Here is an 18,302-nt window from a genome sequence, read left to right on the forward strand (position 1 = left end):
GCATCACAGCAACTCCTGCATTGAGTGTCTGCCCCGGGTGGTCAGTGCATGTCATAGCGACCAGTCATTCCACCGTTCGGTTGATTTGCATATTAAGCTTTTATTATATAGGATTGTTTAAAGTATTACATATAGTATTTCATATGTCTCCTTTTTCCCCCATTGACCTCTTCCCCTGCCACCCTCAACTCCCAGCACATTCCTTCACTCCCCTAGTGTCTGTGTCCATTGGTTATGCTTATATGCAGCCATATAAGTCATTTGGTTGATCTCCTATACCCCCCTACCTTCCCCTGCCTTCACTCTGAAGTTGGACAGTCTGTTCGATGCTTCTCTTGTCTCTGCATCTATTTTTGTTCATCTGTTTATGTTGTTCATTATATTCCACAAATGAGTGAGATTATGTGATAATTTATCTTTCTCTGACTGGCTTATTTTGCTTAGCATAATGCTCTCCATGTCCACCCATGCTGTTGCGAATGTAAGAGTTCTTCTTCTTCTTTTTTTTTACAGCAGCATAGTATTCCATTGTGTAGATGTACCACAGTTTTTTAACCCACTCATCTGCTGATGGGCACTTAGGCTGTTTCCAAATCTTAGCTATTGTAAATTGTGCTGCTTTGAACATAGGAGTGCATATGTCCTTTCTGATTTCTTGGGCTATATTCCTTGAAGTGGAATTACTGGGTCAAACGGGAGTTCCATTTTTAATTTTTTGAGGAAACTCCATATGGTTTTCCACAGTGGCCGTACCAGTTTACATTCCCACCAGCAGTGCAAGAGGGTTCCTTTTTCTCCACATCCTTGCAAGCACTTGTCGTTTGTTGATTTGTTGATGATTGCCATTCTGACAGGTGTGAGATGGTATCTAATTGTTGTTTTGAGTTGCATCTCTCGGATGATTAGTGACTTTGAGCATGTTTTCATATGTCTCTTGGCCTTCTATATGTCCACTTTTGAAAAGTGTCTATTTAGGACCTTTGCCTATTTTTTGATTGGATTGTTTATCTTCTTTATGTTAAGATGTATGATTCCCTATAAATTTTGGAGATTAGGCCCTTATCGGATATAATATTGGCAAATGTGTTCTCCCATGCAGTGGGCTCTCTTGTAGTTTTGTTCATGGTTTCTTTTGCTCTGAAGAAGCTTTTTATTTTGATGTAATCCCATTTGTTTATTTTCTCCTTAGTTTCCATTGCCCTAGTAGCTGTATCAGTAAAGATATTGCTACGACATATGTCTGATATTTTGCTGCCTATGGATTCTTCTAAGACTTTTATCGTTTCCCATCTTACGTTTAAGACCTTTATCCATTTTGACTTATTTTTGTGTATGATGTAAGTTGGTGGTCTAGTTTCATTTTTTTGCATGTATCTGGCCAATTTTCCCAGCACCATTTATTAGACTGTCTTGACTCCATTGTATGCTCTTCCCTCTTTTGTCAAGTATTAATTGAGTATAATGGCTTGGGTCAATTTCTGGGTTCTCCATTCTGTTCCATTGTTCTATATGTCTGTTCTTGTGCCATTACCAGGCAGTTTTGAGAACAGTGGCTTGGTAATATAGCTTGATGTCTGGTATTGTGATCCCTCCAACTTTGTTCTTCTTTTTCAGGATAGCTGTGGCTATGCAGGGTCTTTTTTTATTCCAGATGAATTTTTGGAGCTTTTGTTCTAGATCTTTGAAATATGCCATTGGTATTTTTTTTAAATATATATTTTATTGATTTTTTACAGAGAGGAAGGGAGAGGGATAGAGAGTTAGAACACATCAATGAGAGAGAAACATCGATCAGCTGCCTCTTGCACGCCCCCCACTGGGGATGTGCCCACAACCAAGGTACATGCCCTTGACCGGAATCGAACCTGGGACTCCTCTCTGTTCCGCAGGCCAACGCTCTATCCACTGAGCCAAACCGGTTAGGGCCCATTAGTATTTTAATAGGCATTGCATTGAATCTATAGATTGCTTTAGGTAGTATGGACATTTTAATGATGTTGATACTACCAATCCATGAACATGGTATGTTCTTCCATTTGTTTATGTCTTCCTCTATCTCTTTTTTCAATGTCCTGTAGTTTCCAAGTACAAGTCTTTTACGTCCTTAGTTAAGTTTATTCCTAGGTATCTTAATTTTTTTGGTGCAATGGTAAATGGGATTGCTTTTTTCGTTTCTCTTTCTGTGAGTTCATTATTGGTGTATAAAAAGGCCATAGATTTCTGGGTGTTAATTTTGTATCCTGCCACATTGCCAAATTCATTTATTAGTTCTAGTAGTTTTTTGATGGAGTCTTTGGGGTTTTCTATGTATAGTATCATGTCATCTGTGAATAAGGACAGTTTTACTTATTTTCCAATTTGGATGCCTTTTATTTCTTCTTCTTGTCTGATCGCTATCGTTAGTACTTCTAGTACTGTGTCGAACAGGAGTGGTGAAAGTGGGCATTCTTGCCTTGTTCCTGTTCTTAGGGGAAATGGGTTTAGTTTTTGCCCATCGAGTATGATGTTGGCTGTAGGTTTGTCATACATATAGGGCTTTTATTATGTTGAGGTGTGATCCCTCTATTCCCACTTTGCTGAGTTTTTATCAAGAAAGGGTGTTGGATTTTGTCAAATGCTTTTTCTGCATCAATTGATATGATTATGTGATTTTTGTCTCTCAGTTTGTTTATGTGATGTATCATGTTTATTGATTTGTGGATATTGTACCATCCTTGCATCCCCGGAATAAATCCCACTTGGTCATGGTGTATGATCTTTCTAATGTAAGGCTGATTCCGATTTGTTAGAATTTTGTTAAGGAGTTTAGCATCTATGTTCATCAAGGATACTGGCCTGTAGTTCTCTCTCTCTCTTTTTTAAAATATGTTTTTAATGATTTCAGAGAGGAAGGGAGAGGGAGAGAGAGACAGAAATATCAATGATGAGAGAGAATCACCGATTGGCTGCCTCCTGCACACCCCCTACCGGGGATTGAGCCTGCAACTCGGGCATGCGCCCTTGACTGGAACTGAACCCGGACCCTTCAGTCTGCAGTCTGATGCTCTATCCACTGAGCCAAACCAACTGAGGCTGTAGTTCTCTTTTTTTGTGGTGTCTTTATCTGGTTTTGGGATTAGGGTAATGCTGGCTTCACAGACAGAGCTTGGAAGTGTGCCTTCCTCTTGAATTTTTTGGAATATTCTGAGGAGGATAGGTTTTAGTTCTTCTTTGAATGCACTCTACTGTAAAGCCGTCCGAACCAGGGCTCTTGTTTGCTGAAGATTTTCGATCGCTCTTTCAATTTCTTTGGTAGTTATTGGCTTATTCAGGTTGGTTTTTTTTTAAAAAAATTTTTTATTGATTTTTTACAGAGAGGAAGGGAGAGGGATAGAGAGTTAGAAACATCGATGAGAGAGAAACATTGATCAGCTGCCTCCTGCACACCTCCTACTGGGGATGTGCCCACAACCAAGGTACATGCCCTTGACCAGAATCGAACCTGGGACCTTTCAGTCCACAGGCCGATGCTCTATCCACTGAACCAAACTGGTTAGGGCTTATTCAGGTTTTTTGATTCTTCTTGGTTGAGTTCTGGGAGCTTGTATTTTTCTAAGAATATGTCCATTTTATCTAGGTTGTCCATTTTATTGGAATAGAGTCGATCATAGTATTTTTTTCATAATTGTTTGTATTTCTGTGGTATCGGTTGTTACTTCACCTCTTTAATTTCTGATTTTGTTTATTTGGGTCCTCTCTCTTTGTTACTTGGTGAGCCTGGCTAGAGGTTCATCAATCTTGTTTATCCTTTCAAAGAACCAGCTCTTGGTTTTGTTGATCTTTTTTTTTTTGTCTCTATGTCGTTTATTTCTACTCTGATTTTTATTATTTCCTTCCTTCTGCTTATGCTGGGCTTTTCTTGTTGCTCTCTTTCTAACTCTTTGAGTTGTAGGGTTAGATAATTTATTACCATTGTTTCTTATTTTTTGAGGTAGGCCTGTAGAGCTGTGAACTTCCCTCTCATGACTGCTTTCACTGTGTCCCATAGATTTTGGATTGTTGTGTTTTCATTGTCATTTGTTGCCATGATGCTTTTTATTTGTTCTTTGATCTCTTTGGTAACACAATCATTGTTTAATAGCATGCTATTTAGCATCCAGGTGTTTGATTTTTTAAATTGTTTTTATTGTAGTTGATTTCTAGGTTTATGCCATTGTGATCTGAGAAAATGCTTGATATGATTTCTATCTTCTTGAATTTGAAGAGACTTTGCCTGTGTCCCAATATATGCTCTGTCTTTGAAAATGACCCTTGTGTACTTGAGAAGAATGTATATTCTTTGGCTTTGGTTTGAATGTTCTGAAGATGTCAATTTCATCTGATCTAGTGAGTCATTTAGGATTGATGTTTCTTTGCTGATTTTTTGTTTAGAGGATTTGTCCAGTGGTGTTAGTGGGGTATTATAGTTCCATACTATGACTCTATTTCTGTCAATCTCTCCCTTGATATCCTCCAGAAGTTTTTTTTTTATGTATTTGGGTGCTCCTGTATTGGGTGTGTATATGTTTACCAGAGTTATATCTTCTTGTTGGATTGCTCCCTTTAGTATTATGAAGTGGTCTTCCTTATCTCTTGTTATGGCCTTCACTTTGAGATCTAATTTGTCAGAAGTATTGCTACTCCAGCTTTTTTTTTTCATTTCCATTCGCCTGAAATACCTTTTTTCCTTCCCTTTATCATCAGTCTGTGTGGGTTTTTCTGAGGTGGGTTTCCTGTAGGCAGCAGATACATGGGTCATGTTTTCTTATCCACTGAGCTACCCTATGTCTTTTGATTGGGGCATTTAATCCATTTACATTTAAAGTTATTATTGATAGGTATTTGTTTGTTGCCATTTTTATTTTTTATGCCTGTGTTCCTTCTTCGCTTCCTATTTCTTCTTTTTACAGCAGACCCTTTAGCATTTCTTGCACTGCTGGTTTGGTGGTGATAAACTCCCTTCGTCTTTTTTTGTCTGTGAAGCTCCTGATTTTACCCTCAATTTTGATTGATAGCCTTGCTGGGTACAGTAGTCTTGGATTCAGACCTTTCCTTTGCATGACTTTGTATATTTCATTCCATTCCCTCTGGCCTGATGTGTTTCTGTTGAGAAATCAATTGCTAGTCTGATGGGGGATCCTTTGTAGGTAACTTTCTGTCTCTCTCTGGTCGCTTTTAAGATTCTTAGTTTGTCGTTGGTGTTTGCCAATCCTATCTAATAATAGAGTAATATGTAAATTACCATCACTCCACTATGCCCACGATTGGGCCAGCGGAGGCGCAGGGGGCGGGACTCGGGGTGGCCGGGGTGGCTGATTGGCGACGCTGGGGTGCGATGGATGGCAGGCAACTGGCGGTCGGCTCCTGCGATCCTGGACGCTGGGGTGCGGCCGAGATTTGTTTTCCCTGCTGCACTTAATACTGGTTTGGGGTTATGGACTTCCCCACAGCTGGTTTTCTGATCTTTACCCCCTGCTCTGATTCCCCAGGTTCCACAAAGGCACAACAAGGCACAAGGCACTGAACACAAATGTATTCATGATACTAATAACCACAAATAAAGGTGACCACCAGAGAAAAGAGAATTAGGGGATTAAAAAAAAAAAAAAGGGCAAAAATGATATTGAGAAAAGGAAAAAAAGAGTAGGTGCACGAACTTGCAGCTTTTTCGTCCCGGCACTGCATGCGACTCTGCTCATGTCTCTGTGCACGTCTTTTTCCCCTGGCACAGCACAGCCGGTTTACTGGTAAAGCTTCAGGCTGCGTTTTTGTGCCCAGCCCAGCTATGGGTTGATTTCTAGAGTTCCCTTCTGTCAGCAGCCCTGTGGACCCCCTTCCACATTCGCAGACTACACTGGCCCCAATGTCTGAGGATTTTGTGGGTTCAGACTTCCTCTGGACCTCTAGATCCCCCTGCATGCGTTTCTCCCTCTAGTCTGGACCGCAGACCTCACCTTTCTCTGGGCTAAATCTCACCTTTCCATGAGAAGGTGCCAAGCTCGTCTGAGCCCGTGTGTTCCTTGGGTTCGCAGCTGATCCCTGGGTGTTGTGGTTGTAGGGTCCCGGGAGGTATCCGATTCTTCCTGATTGAAGGTAAGGTTAGGCTTATGATCACAGCCACTCTCCCGTTCAAGACGGCGTGGTCTCTGCGGCAGAGCCAGTCGCCCCGGGAGAGATTTCAGCAGCAGTGGAGGCTGCCCTGTCAGGGGAGCCCAGTCCAGCAGTCCCCAACAGTCCCCTGGAATATAGCTGTCCCTAAGTCACAAATAGACACTCCCCATACATCCACACACTCTCCTTTCATTCTCTCACACACTATTTTAATAGCCTGCCTTCCTGTCAGCAGCCATCTTTGATCTCCCCGTAAAGTAGTTTTTTAAAAAAATATGTTTTTATTGATTTTTAGAGAGAGAGGAAGGGGTTGGGGTGGGGGGAGAGAAATATCAATGGGAGAGATAAACATCGATCAGTTGCCTTCTGTACTCACCCCGATTGGATTGAACTGGTGATCTTTTGGTGCACAGGAGAATGCTCAACCAACTGAGCCATATAGGCCAGGGCAGAATTGTAGTTTTTAAATTTGATGAAGTCCAATTTGTAAATTTGTTCTCTTTAGACTTGTGCTTTGTGTTCTAAGAAGTTTGCCTAACTCAGTGGTCGGCAAACTCATTAGTCAACGGAGCCAAATATCAACAGTACAGCGATTGAAATTTCTTTTGAGAGCCAAATTTTTTAAACTTAAACTTCTTCTAATGCCACTTCTTCAAAATAGACTCGTCCAGGCTGTGGTATTTTGTGGAAGAGCCACACTCAAGGGGCCATGGCTCTCGAGCTGCAGTTTGCTGACCACTGGCCTAACTCAAAGCTACAAAAATTTACTCTTGTATTTTCTTCTGAAGTTTTATAGTTTTAGGTTTTATGGTTTGATTCATTATCCATTTAGAGTTAATTTTTGTATATGTTGTGTTTGATATGCTTGAGGTATGGGGTCAAAGTTTTTTTTCGCATGTGGATATCAAACAAAGGCTTTTTGATAGGGATTAAGAGAATGGACTTTGAGCAGTATGGCACCTGCGTTTGACTCTTGGCAGGGTAGGTTAGGAAGAAATTGCCACAGGATATAAAATTTTTTCACCTACTTAATTACCAGTCATATGGAGTAAGACAACTCCTAATTAAAGTTAACCCAGGGTTTTAGCCTGATAGACATATTTTTAGTGTGTAGACTCCTGGTTTCAGCTATGAATCCTGTGCTTACTTTGTATCATATTTTTCATAGCATCGTACAGTATAAGCAGAGCACTAGCCTGTGGGTAGTTAGCCTGAGACTTGCTTTGCTAATGTGGAGGAGGGAGATGGTTCTGAGCCCAGAGAGGCAGGACTCTGTGAAAACCCCCAGGAGGCAAAATAGCCCCAATTTAGCACTCTGAATTAAAAGAGAACGCAATACTCTCTTAGAATTGGAAGGAACATGTAGAGATTGTATAGTAAGGCAACTTTTCACCTTAAAAATTTTTGACAATTGAAATGTGCATGGCATATGTTAGATGTCACTGTTACAATATTGCTACAATAGATTATATGTAATTTTTGCCATGCTTGCTATAATTCTGTCTCTTAAAAATCTCACTTAAAGAATATTGCAGTGCAAGCGAATTGACTTTATTATAGTATTTACCAAGAATCTGCTTTCATTTAATTAAGAAATTAAACTAGTTGCAAACCTGAGTACTTTATTATCAATTTTGAATTATTTATGATATAATACAACTGATCAACATATCTGTGTGCTGGTGGCGTCATATTGAAAGTTTTTTTATCTAGTCTGGTAGTTCTCAAATGTTTGTGTGCTTCAGAATCCCGTAGAATTACTAGATTAAAATAACAGAAGGGTTAGTAAGGAGGAAGAACTGTCTTACAGTGACTAAGCCATCTTAAAAAGGAATGGATTGTGGGCTTGTTCAAGTATAGATTGCTGGTCTCCTCTCCCAGAATTTCTGATTTAGTAGATCTAGGGTAGGGCTTGAGAATTTGTTTCTAACAAGTTCACAAGTGAGGTTGTTCCTGCTGGCCTGGGAACCACATTTTGAGAATTTACTGCTTTAGCACCCTGATGTTTTACTTTTTTTTTTTTTTTCCATATTTCTACTGGCACAATCCATTCCTTTTTAAGATGGCTTAGTCACTGTAAGACAGTTCTTCCTCCTAACTAACCCTTCTGTTATTTTCATCTAGTAATTCTAATTCTGGCCTCTGCAGTAAGAAGATTACTCTTGTACAATGTAGGAAATAGCCCTCATGTAGTTGAAGAGAGTTACGAATGTCTCCTTCCTTCCCTTCCTTCCCTCCCTCCTTTTCTTCCTTCCTTTCCTTTGCTCCTTTCCTTCCTTTACTGCTCTCCTCTCTCTCCCCCCCTTCCTGCCTCCCTCCCTTCCTTCTTGTTAAATGTTTATAGCTCCCTTAATAGTTATTGGAAAAGTACTGTAATTTGTAGTTATGCTCCTATTTACTATTGCCATAGCAGTGTTTTATTTGTAAACTTGTTTTTCCTTCTCTGTTCCCAGGGTTGATAAGCATCCCACCAAGTCAGAAACCCGGAAGTCATTCTAGGTTTGATCATAATAATAGAAACCAATCGGATCTAGTTTAAGCAGAAAGGAAGAGCTTATTATAAGGTCACCGTCTTATTCCATTGAACCTGAAAGCGTGTAGTTTGACTGGACTTTGTAAGGAACTAGAAATGGGAACTAGAAAACTGCAAGAAGTAAGTTAGTATGGAAGTCAGTAAGGAAGTTCTATTTCCCATGCCCTTTTTCTTTCTCTCTTGGGCTTTTTGTGGTTTTGTCTTTTTTGTTTAGTTCTCATATCCTCTCCCTTAATGACTTCTTGGATAAACTCAATAATGTTCTGCTATTTTTGGTGTGTATGTTCTGCTATAAAAGCTTAGTTGAGCAAATGAAGCAGGACACAGACAGTTCATATTGAGTGGTTCATATAACGGTTTTCACTTGCCGAAACCGGTTTGGCTCAGTGGTTAGAGTGTCGGTCTGCGGACTGAAGGGTCCCAGGTTTGATTCCGGTCAAGGGCATGTACATTGGTTGAGGGCACATCCCCGGTGGGGGGTGTGCAGGAGGCAGCTGGTCGATGTTTCTCTCTCATCGATGTTTCTAGCTCTCTATCCCTCTCCCTTCCTCTCTGTAAAAAATCAATAAAATATATTTTAAAAAAAAAAAGGTTTTCACTTTATATAATCTATTCTGTTAGAAACCTGGATAGTGGTTACTCTGGAGGCAACTGGGGAAGTGACTGGAAGGGAACACAGGGACTTTCTTAGGCCCTTGGTTATGTCTTTAAAAAAACACATATTTTAAAAAACATTTTAAAAAATTAATTTCAGAGAGGAAGGGAGAGGGAGAGAGAGATAGAAACATCAATGATGAGAGAGAATCATTGATTGGCTGACTCCTGCACACCCCCTACTGGGGATTGAGCCTGCAATCCAGGCATGTGCCCTGACCGGCAATTAAATGTGACCTCCTGGTTCATGGGTTGACACTCAACCACTGAGCCACACCAGCCAGGCTAAAAAATATTTTTAAATTGATTTTTAGAGAGAGAGAAAAGGAGAAGGAGAGGGAGAGGGAAACATGGATATGAGAGTGAAACATCCAATTGGCTGCCTCCTGCATGCCCCTTACTGGGGATTGAGCCCGCATCCTGGGTATGTGCCCTGACTAGGAATTGAACCAGCAACCTTTCAGTGTACAGGACAACTCCCACACTAGTCAGGGCTTTAAAAAAAAACCAATTTTGATGTTGATTACATGAATATGTTTAAATTGTGAAAATGCATTGAGTTATATTCTGAGGTATGTGTATTTTTCTGAAATGAGCAGGCTTCTTAAGTAAAAGTTAGACATTCTAATTTAAAAGTTAAATTTCATGGCCAGTTAAATTTCTATTTTCTTCCCCTTGCAAGGTTTTGACAGGGGAGACTTGGAACAAGAAGGGGCATGATCTGCTTTTATTTTTTCTCTCTCCATTTTCTGGCTTCTTTTCTTTGGTGTGTTATGATATGGAATAGGGAGATTGGAAAGGATATGACTTTCTCTTAATTGGTGCTGATCTAGTTCCCTATTGATTGTTGATTCTTTTCTGGCTAAGACTGATTGCTCATCCAGTGTAGCAGTCATCCAATCAAAGTGCTGGCACTCTCATGGGATGGACCTTTACTTTCTGTATTGCCTTCATGTAGGATTTTACTTTAGTTTGATATCTTCCAAGGCTTTCTCATTTTCCTCTACCCAAATTTTCTTGCTGGGGGTGTTGCCTCTGTGAGTAGCCAGCCATTTTTGGTGGGTTACTAACATTAGTGTCCAAACCCTGCTTCCATCCATGGTTTCTCTCTGATGCATAGATTTTATTTCTTCATCAACACACCAAATAGTGGGAATATAGGCTGCTCCCTTGCTGCCTTCTCTTTTTTCATTAACTGCTGCTTCCAATTCTCCTTTCTTGCTGCTCACATTGATTGTTTTAATGATACAGTGCCTAAATATCCCACTTTATCTTTTTGCTACCAATTAAAAAATGTTTTTCTTCTCATCAACTTCACTCTTTTCTTTATGCTTAGGTATTTGTAAATTATATTATGTATAGTACTAGAGGCCCAGTGCATGATTAAATCATGCACGTGTAGGGTCCCCTACACGCTTTTGCTTTCGATCGTAGGGGAGCTGGGTGCCTGTCCGCTGGTGCACCAGGCCTTTCAGAAGCCTCTGGCGCGGTGAAGGCTTCTGAAAGGCCTGGTGCCTGAGCGGACAGGCACCCAGCTCCCACGCTTTCGCTTTTGATCGCGGGGGAGCTGGGTGCCTGTCTGCTGGTGCACCAGGCCTTTCAGAAGCCTCCGGAGGCTTCTGAAAGGCCTGGTACCTGAGCGGACAGGCACCCAGCTCCCCTGCTTTTGATGGTCCGCGGCAGGACGTGAGCTCGCTGCCCCAGAGGCCCCTTCTGTGCCGCAGCACAGCCATGGCGCAGACGCTGGCCCAATCGGCCACCCCGGCCACCCCAAGTCCCGCCCCCCCGCGCCTCCTGGCCAATCGTGGGCATAGCGAAGGTACGGTCAATTTGCATATTTGTCTATTATTAGGTAGGATTTTCCCATGTTTGTGAAACCACCAATCACAGTATATGACCTAAAGAGGGCTTCTAAAAAGTTTTCTCAAGGAGGTAGGCATTTTTTATTTTCCCATTATTTATTTATTTATCTATATCTACCTACCTATTTATTTATTTATTTATTTATTTATTTATTTATTTTTAAATCCTCACTTGAGCATATGTTTTTATTGATTTTAGAGGGAGAGGGAGGGAGGGAAGGGGAGAAAGAGAAACATCGAGGGGCATAGAAACCACAACTTGGGTATGTGTCATGACTGGGAATCAAACCCAAGACTCTTCGATGCATAGATAACACTCCAACCAACTGAGCACACCCACACTGGCCAGGGCTGCCTGTGACTTTTAGTATTGCCATGGTACCTGTTACTTGAGTCTTGTTTTTCAAATGTCTGCTAATATAGATTTCAGTTATTTATCATTTAGTTTCTCATTTGTCTTATTACTTTCTAGATCGATTTGATGCACTACTTACCTTGTTTATTTTAGCTTCCATCATTGAAATATAAGAGATATGCCTCATTTGTCTTATTTTGTTTCAAAATAGTTTTTCATTTAATGCTGCTAATTAGGTGGGGTTGCTCCAAAATATTGAATCTTGATATGTTGGACATTACTGAATGAGGAAGAAGAGGTATTGGGATGGAGGGGGATGGGCTAGACTAAAATAAAAGCTAGACTAAAATAAAGGCCAAGGTTTCATATTGTCTATATTTTCTTCATAGTACTTTATACTTTTTCACTGAAAGCATGTATTTACCTCTTATTATGGACATATAAAGAAAGCTCAAAGTTTTGTTTTACACTAATTGAATGCTGAAGGTGTTTCTAACTTTGTATAACAGGTAAAGGAAGGCTTGTTATTCATGACTTTTTAAAAACTGAAAAAAGCTTTTTTTTACTGGATAGAGGAAGAGTGTGAAAAAAGGAGAAAAGTAAATAAACATAGTGTGTACTAATTATGAATAATACATCTTATCAAAATGTCTTATCACCTTGTGAGTTTCCTCCTCTATTTCTTGTGTGGCATTTTATGATCAACTAGAGGCCCGGTGCACGAAATTCGTGCACGGAGGGGGGTTGTCCCTCAGCCCAGCCTGTACCCTCTCCAATCTGGGACCCCTCAAGGGATGTCCGACTGCCCGTTTAGGCCTGATCCCTGGAATCGGGCAGTCGGACATCCCTCTCACAATCCAGGACTGCTGGCTCCCAACTGCTTGCCTGCCTGCCTTCCTGATTGCCCCTAACCGCTTCTGCCTGCCAGCCTGATCACCCCCTAACCACTTTGCTGCCAGCCTGTTTGCCCCCAACTTCCCTCCTCTGCCGGCCTGGTTACCCCTAACTGCCCTCTCCTGCAGGGTTGATCACCTTCAACTGCCCTGCCTTGCAGGCCTGGTCCTTCTCAACTGCCCTCCCTTGCAGGCCGGGTGCCTCCCAACTGCCCTCTCCTGCTGGCCATCTTGTGGTGGCCATCTTGTGTCCACATGGGGTCAGGATCTTTGACCACATGGGGGCAGCTATATTGTGTGTTGCAGTGATGATCAATCTGTATATTATTCTTTTATTAGATAGGATAGAGGCCTGGTACAGGGGTGGGGGCCAGCTGGTTTGCCCTGAAGGGTGTCCCTGTTCAGGGTGGGGTTCCCTTGGGGCGTGGGGCGGCCTGATTGAGGGGCCTGTGGTGGTTTGCAGGCTGGCCACGCCCCCTGGCAACCCAAGTGGAGGCCCTGGTATCTGGAATTTATTTTCCTTCTACAATTGAAACTTTGTAGCCTGGAGCGGAGCCAAGCCTGGGGCTCCTTCCGAGGCCCGCAGCCATTTGTGTTGGGGTTATAATTGAAACTTTGTTGCCTTAAGCGGGTGGGCCCGGCCAGGGTGTGTGGAAAGCTTTGCTTCCCCTGTTGCCGGCGGCAACCCTGGCCTGCTCTCTCAAGCTCCATTCTGCCGCCATTTGTTTGAATTTGTTTACCTTCTATAATTGAAACTTTGTAGCTTGAGTGGAGGCTTAGGCCTGCAACGGCTGGCAGAAAGCTTGGCTTCCTCTGTTACCTAGGAAACCTTGCTCTCTGTGGCTGTAGCCATCTTGGTTTGGGTTAATTTGCATCCTCGCTCTGATTGGATGGTGGGCGTGGCTTGTGGGTGTGTCAGAGGTATGGTCAATTTACATATCTGTCTATTATTAGATAGGATGTCCCACATCCTTCATAGTATACCAAATACTAGCTTTTAGTAAAAAATATATTTCTGACTTTATGTATTGAATAGGAAATAGAAAATGTTGGCACTTTTAAACTATAATAATGAATACTGTAGAGATGTTTAATATAAAGTTCTTAGACACTTTCAGAAAAGACATTAAAGACTTATGTTTTACTTTTTTCTCTTTGAAGGATGTTATACCTGGACTTAGTCCCCTGCTCTTCAGGAAGCTCAGTAATCCTGACATATTTTCATCCACTGGAAAAGCTAAACTTCAACGACAACTTAGTCAGGATGACTCTAAGTTACGGAGAGGAAGCTTGGCCAGTTCTTTGTCAGGTAAGTATCTATTTTGTTTTTTAAGAAATGAGAGACTGTGTTGTCAATATTTAAAGGTGGACCAACTGAATTGGCATCTTGACAGCTTCTTCTGTGGTGGTAGTTTTGTATAGAACACTTATGGCTAAAGCTGTCTTATTCTCGTTACTACTTCCTCTTGATATCTCTGAACACTAACCTCCTGAACCTGCTAATATTTCTTGGCTGACCACTGTCACTGATTTTTTTCCTTTTAATCTGATTGTTGCTCTCTACTTACTTCTATGGACTTCACATCCTTTGCTTCTTTTGATTTTCTGTCCCCCCCATTTTGAAAACCCATTTAGTGCTCATAGTGTCTTCCCACCTTTTCCATTGAAAAGTTAAAAAATTCAAGGGGAAAAAAATTATACAAGGAAGTCATGTTCCAAATAGGAAGCAATTAAGATGTGGCATAATTTTAAGCAGTCAATAGAGTGTGATAAAAAGAGAATCCATGTGACTCCTGCTAAAATATTAGATCAGTGGAGAAGTAAATATAATCCTGCCATACTTCTTGGCTTAAGAGTAAACAGTTTTCAACATCTTTTTATTTTTGTCCCTTTTTAGGGCTATTTTCTTGGCTTTATCTTCTCATTCGTCTATTGACATTTTTATTTTGTCAGACATGTATTTGATCATAAAGAGCTGTTTCTTATTTAATTTTTTGTAGCATTATTCTCTCTCTCTTTTTTTTTTGATTGTTCTCTCTTTTTAAATATATTTATTGATTTCAGAGAGGAAGGGAGAGGGAGAGAGAGATAGACACATCCATGATGAAAGAGAATCATTGATCGGCTGCCTCCTGCATGCCCCACACTGGGGATCAAGTCTGCAACCCGGGCATATGCCCTGACTGGGTGGGAATTCAACTGTGACCTTCTGGTTCTCATAGGTCAACGCTCAACCATTGAGCCATGCTGGCCAGGCATTCTGCTCTTCTTTAAAGATGTGTTTATCTTCTAATTCTCTGTGAGTAAATAGATTTTTGTATTAAAACTTTTTTAAAAGGTTTTCTTTTGTTTATGAATCAACTCTTTTTCTTTTAAATTCTCACTCGAGGATATTTTTCCACTGATTTTCAGAGAGAGGGAAAGACAGAGAGAAATATTGATGTGAGAGAAACACATCAATTGGTTGCTTTCTGCATGAGCCCTGGTCGAGGTACAAGCCCTTGACTGGAATCGAGCCTGGGACCCTTTGGTCCACAGGCCGATGCTCTATCCACTAAGCCAAACCAGCTAGGGCTCACCTCTTTTTCTTTCGACCCCTAACTACCAGAATCCATTGCTTTGCTCTGTGATGCTAGATCCCTTCTATCCAGTGAGATAGTGGCCTGGTTACTGGGTGGTACAATGCGGGGCTGTGATTGTGTTTGGCTGTTCTACCCATATAGTTTCAGTTAATTTAATTTCAACCTTATGTCTTACTTTATGTCCTTTCAGGTATTTTGCATTTCTGAGCACTGAACTTATCTAAGATTTTGCAGGGCAGCCTGATACCCCATTTCACTGCAACCTCCTCTATGTTTATTATACCTTGTGCCTTTTTTTGCCCAGTTCTATTTATTATGATTCACCTATCCTCTTTAGATTTTCCCAACAATAATTTGTTCATTCCTTATCATTTGTTCATCTCTCTCTCATACCTCCTTCCCTCCCTCCCTCTTTCTTTCTCCACTTTGTTTATTTATTTTATTTCTTTATTTTTAATTTTAATGGAGTTTCCTTGGGGACAAAAGATAAAAATATATACTCAGTCATCCATCTTTAACTGGGAACGTTTTATATAATGGCCTCTTGAATCATTATAAGAATATTAATTGGAATTAAATTTTCCCCCTGAATTATTTATTTATTAAAGAGCTAGTTGCTTCATTTGTACATTTTGTTGCTTCTGTTTTATGTTGTTTGTTTTCCTCAAAATTTTGGCAATTCTTGGTACACTTCAAGCCCTATATGTCCAAATGGGTATCTTCTGCAGTGGGTATCTTCCCCAGCAGGCCCTTATTTTGAAAAGAGATAAAGATATGATACTAGCCTTTGTATGTGGATAGGTAAGTTAAACTAGCTTTCCTTTGGAATATATAGATGAGGAGTAGGCAGATCATCTGGAGAATTTGGCAACATTTGCAGACAGAAGGCAGGCAGGCTCTTCTCTGGGCTTTTGGAAGTTTTGAGTAGATCACCATTATTTTTTTGTGTGTGGAGGGCTTTATGGAAAAAGCCCCTCTCCCCCATTTATGCATTTATTTTCTTCTCTTGCCTATTTGCCTTTGAACAAAGCTCTTTGTTTTTTTTTTTTCAATAGGGACACTTACTAGAGTTTCCATATTAAACATCACACAGGCTTTTGAAGTAAGATACTTTTTATCAGGTTAGGAATCTTGACTCAGCGATTTTAGCAAATGCCATTTTAGCATTATTGGGGAGCTTATGTAATTTTTTTAGATTAATTGTAAATATTTTCAATATATTCTTAAAATAATCTAGGAATTACTTTGTTGTATTATTATACAATGGTTTGTTTATAATGTATATCTACTAAAGTTTTTATCCCCTAATTTAGCAGGTATATGGCAGTATATACATGTTATTAAAAAGGGAACCCAACTTCACTACCATCCTCTAAAAAATTAAGTTCTTGAGGAACATTTATTTATTTATTCATTTATTTATTTTCAGCTTTCTTCTTTATATTTCTGTTGCACAGTAATGAAAATATATGAAGATTAAACCAGTAGTACCTTTTATCACCCCAACTTCACATTCATCAGAGCTTTCTTTACTTAGCTCCTCACTGCTTTCTCTGTCACTGTCTCTGCTGCTGTTTTCTTTACTATCTTGATCATGTTCCTGAAGATTTTGAGCTTTCTCCATCAGCCATATTTCTTCAATAAGTAAGAAAAACTCCTTGGCCTCAGGATTTTCTGGTACATAGATTAGGATCATCTGACATAATTATTTAGCCTAATGGTAGTCTTGGGTCATTTCTGCTTTCAGGAACCTGGGTTCTGGCAGAGGGAAGACAGAGTGGACTAGAGTTGTTGGAGGAGAGACTGGAGTTTGTGGCTCTGGGGAGAGAGCTGAAGGGATAGCCGCCAGGATCCCTGTGCTGAGTCCCTCTCCCACACTGCAGATACCATCTTTGAGGAATTTTTAAATGACTTGAAATTCTTATTTTGATCCTTATTGAACCCATAGTTTAGTAGGGCATTAAAGAGTTTTAATAGGATGTGATAAACCCTATCATAAGGCAAGACTAGGTATGGGATGTGTGACTTGTTCATGCCCTCCAGAGGAACATTTTAAAAAACCTGACACTCATGGGTATATGGCTCAAGGATGGTATGTATGAGAGGAAGAATGAAGTAGATGGAGACTCCTTTTAAAGGCTAAAGAGTATGTCTGTATATGTTCTGTGCATGTAAAGAGCAAAAGAATCCTCCTTGAGCTGTAAAAGAGTGGCTAAGATGCTGATGGCCTGAAATAAGGTATTTGACATTTGTAATAGGTGTAAAGACACTAGAAGTAAAAAGACATACATTTTGCTAGTCCCTGAATGATGTTAGTCTGAATGAGGTTGATGACTAAAGAAGACAAGTAGATATTTATGAGAATTAGTTGGAAAGACTTAGGGGCACTATACATGAGAGCCCTAAACCAGCCACTAGCTTTGAAGACAGATTCATTGAACACCACAATAGTTCCTGGACCCATTAATTGTGTGACCTTGTGCAAATAACAGCATGTACCTTGTTGGGCTGTTATCAGTAGTCTATATTGCTGCATGTTCTGCAGTATATTTGCATAAATATCCAGGTTGTTTACCTTTGTGTGAATTACTAGGCACTGAGCCTCCTTTTAAATCACCCTTTGAGGCAGAGGCTATATAGGAAAAAGGAAAAGTCCTTAATCATTACTTTCTTCTGTTTCCCTCCCTCCAAACCCACTTACATATATTCTATTATACACCAAGTGGCCAGATTATTATGATCTCTGAACGCATAATAATCTGGCCACTCAGTGTGTGTGTGTGTGTGTGTGTGTGTGTGTGTGTGTGTGTGTATTAGAGGCCCAGTGCATGATTTTGTGCATGGGTGGGGTCCGGCCAGCTTGGCCAGGGGAGGGGACATGGGCGCTTGGCCGTCTTGCCTGCTGGTCGAACTCCTGGTCAAGGGGACAATTTGCATATTAGCCTTTTATTATATAAGATATACACTGAGTGGCCAGATTATTATGCGTTCAGAGATCATAATAATCTGACCACTCAGTGTATTTCAACATACATTTAACAATGATTTAAAATATATACAAACTTTTATTTTAAAAAATGGCATCATATGCTACATACTTTCTGCATTTTTCACTAAACAGGAACTATTGAGCATTTTTCTCTCTTTTTTTTAATATATATTTTATTGATTTTCTACAGAGAGGAAGAGAGAGGGATAGAGAGTTAGAAACATCAATCAGCTGCCTCTTGCACACCCCCCACTGGGGATGTGCCCGCAACCAAGGCACATGCCCTTGACCGGAATCGAACCTGG

The 18,302-nt window shown here is 40.4% G+C and overlaps 1 protein-coding gene across 7 annotated transcripts in view; it reads left to right on the forward strand.

Annotated features, from left to right (window-relative positions):
• MAST2 (microtubule associated serine/threonine kinase 2) overlaps positions 1 to 18,302 on the forward strand; it is a 163,730-nt gene that overhangs the window by 14,365 nt on the left and 131,063 nt on the right. For all 7 annotated transcript variants that reach the window (XM_079776495.1, XM_079776490.1, XM_079776489.1 and 4 more), the window contains exon 2: positions 13,588 to 13,735. In XM_079776495.1, coding sequence (XP_079632621.1) covers positions 13,588 to 13,735 — 148 coding nt within the window. The remainder of the gene's footprint in view (positions 1 to 13,587; positions 13,736 to 18,302) is intronic.

The sequence above is a fragment of the Cnephaeus nilssonii genome (genome assembly GCF_951640355.1).
Source record: "Cnephaeus nilssonii genome assembly, chromosome: 7".
NCBI lineage: Eukaryota > Metazoa > Chordata > Mammalia > Chiroptera > Vespertilionidae > Cnephaeus > Cnephaeus nilssonii.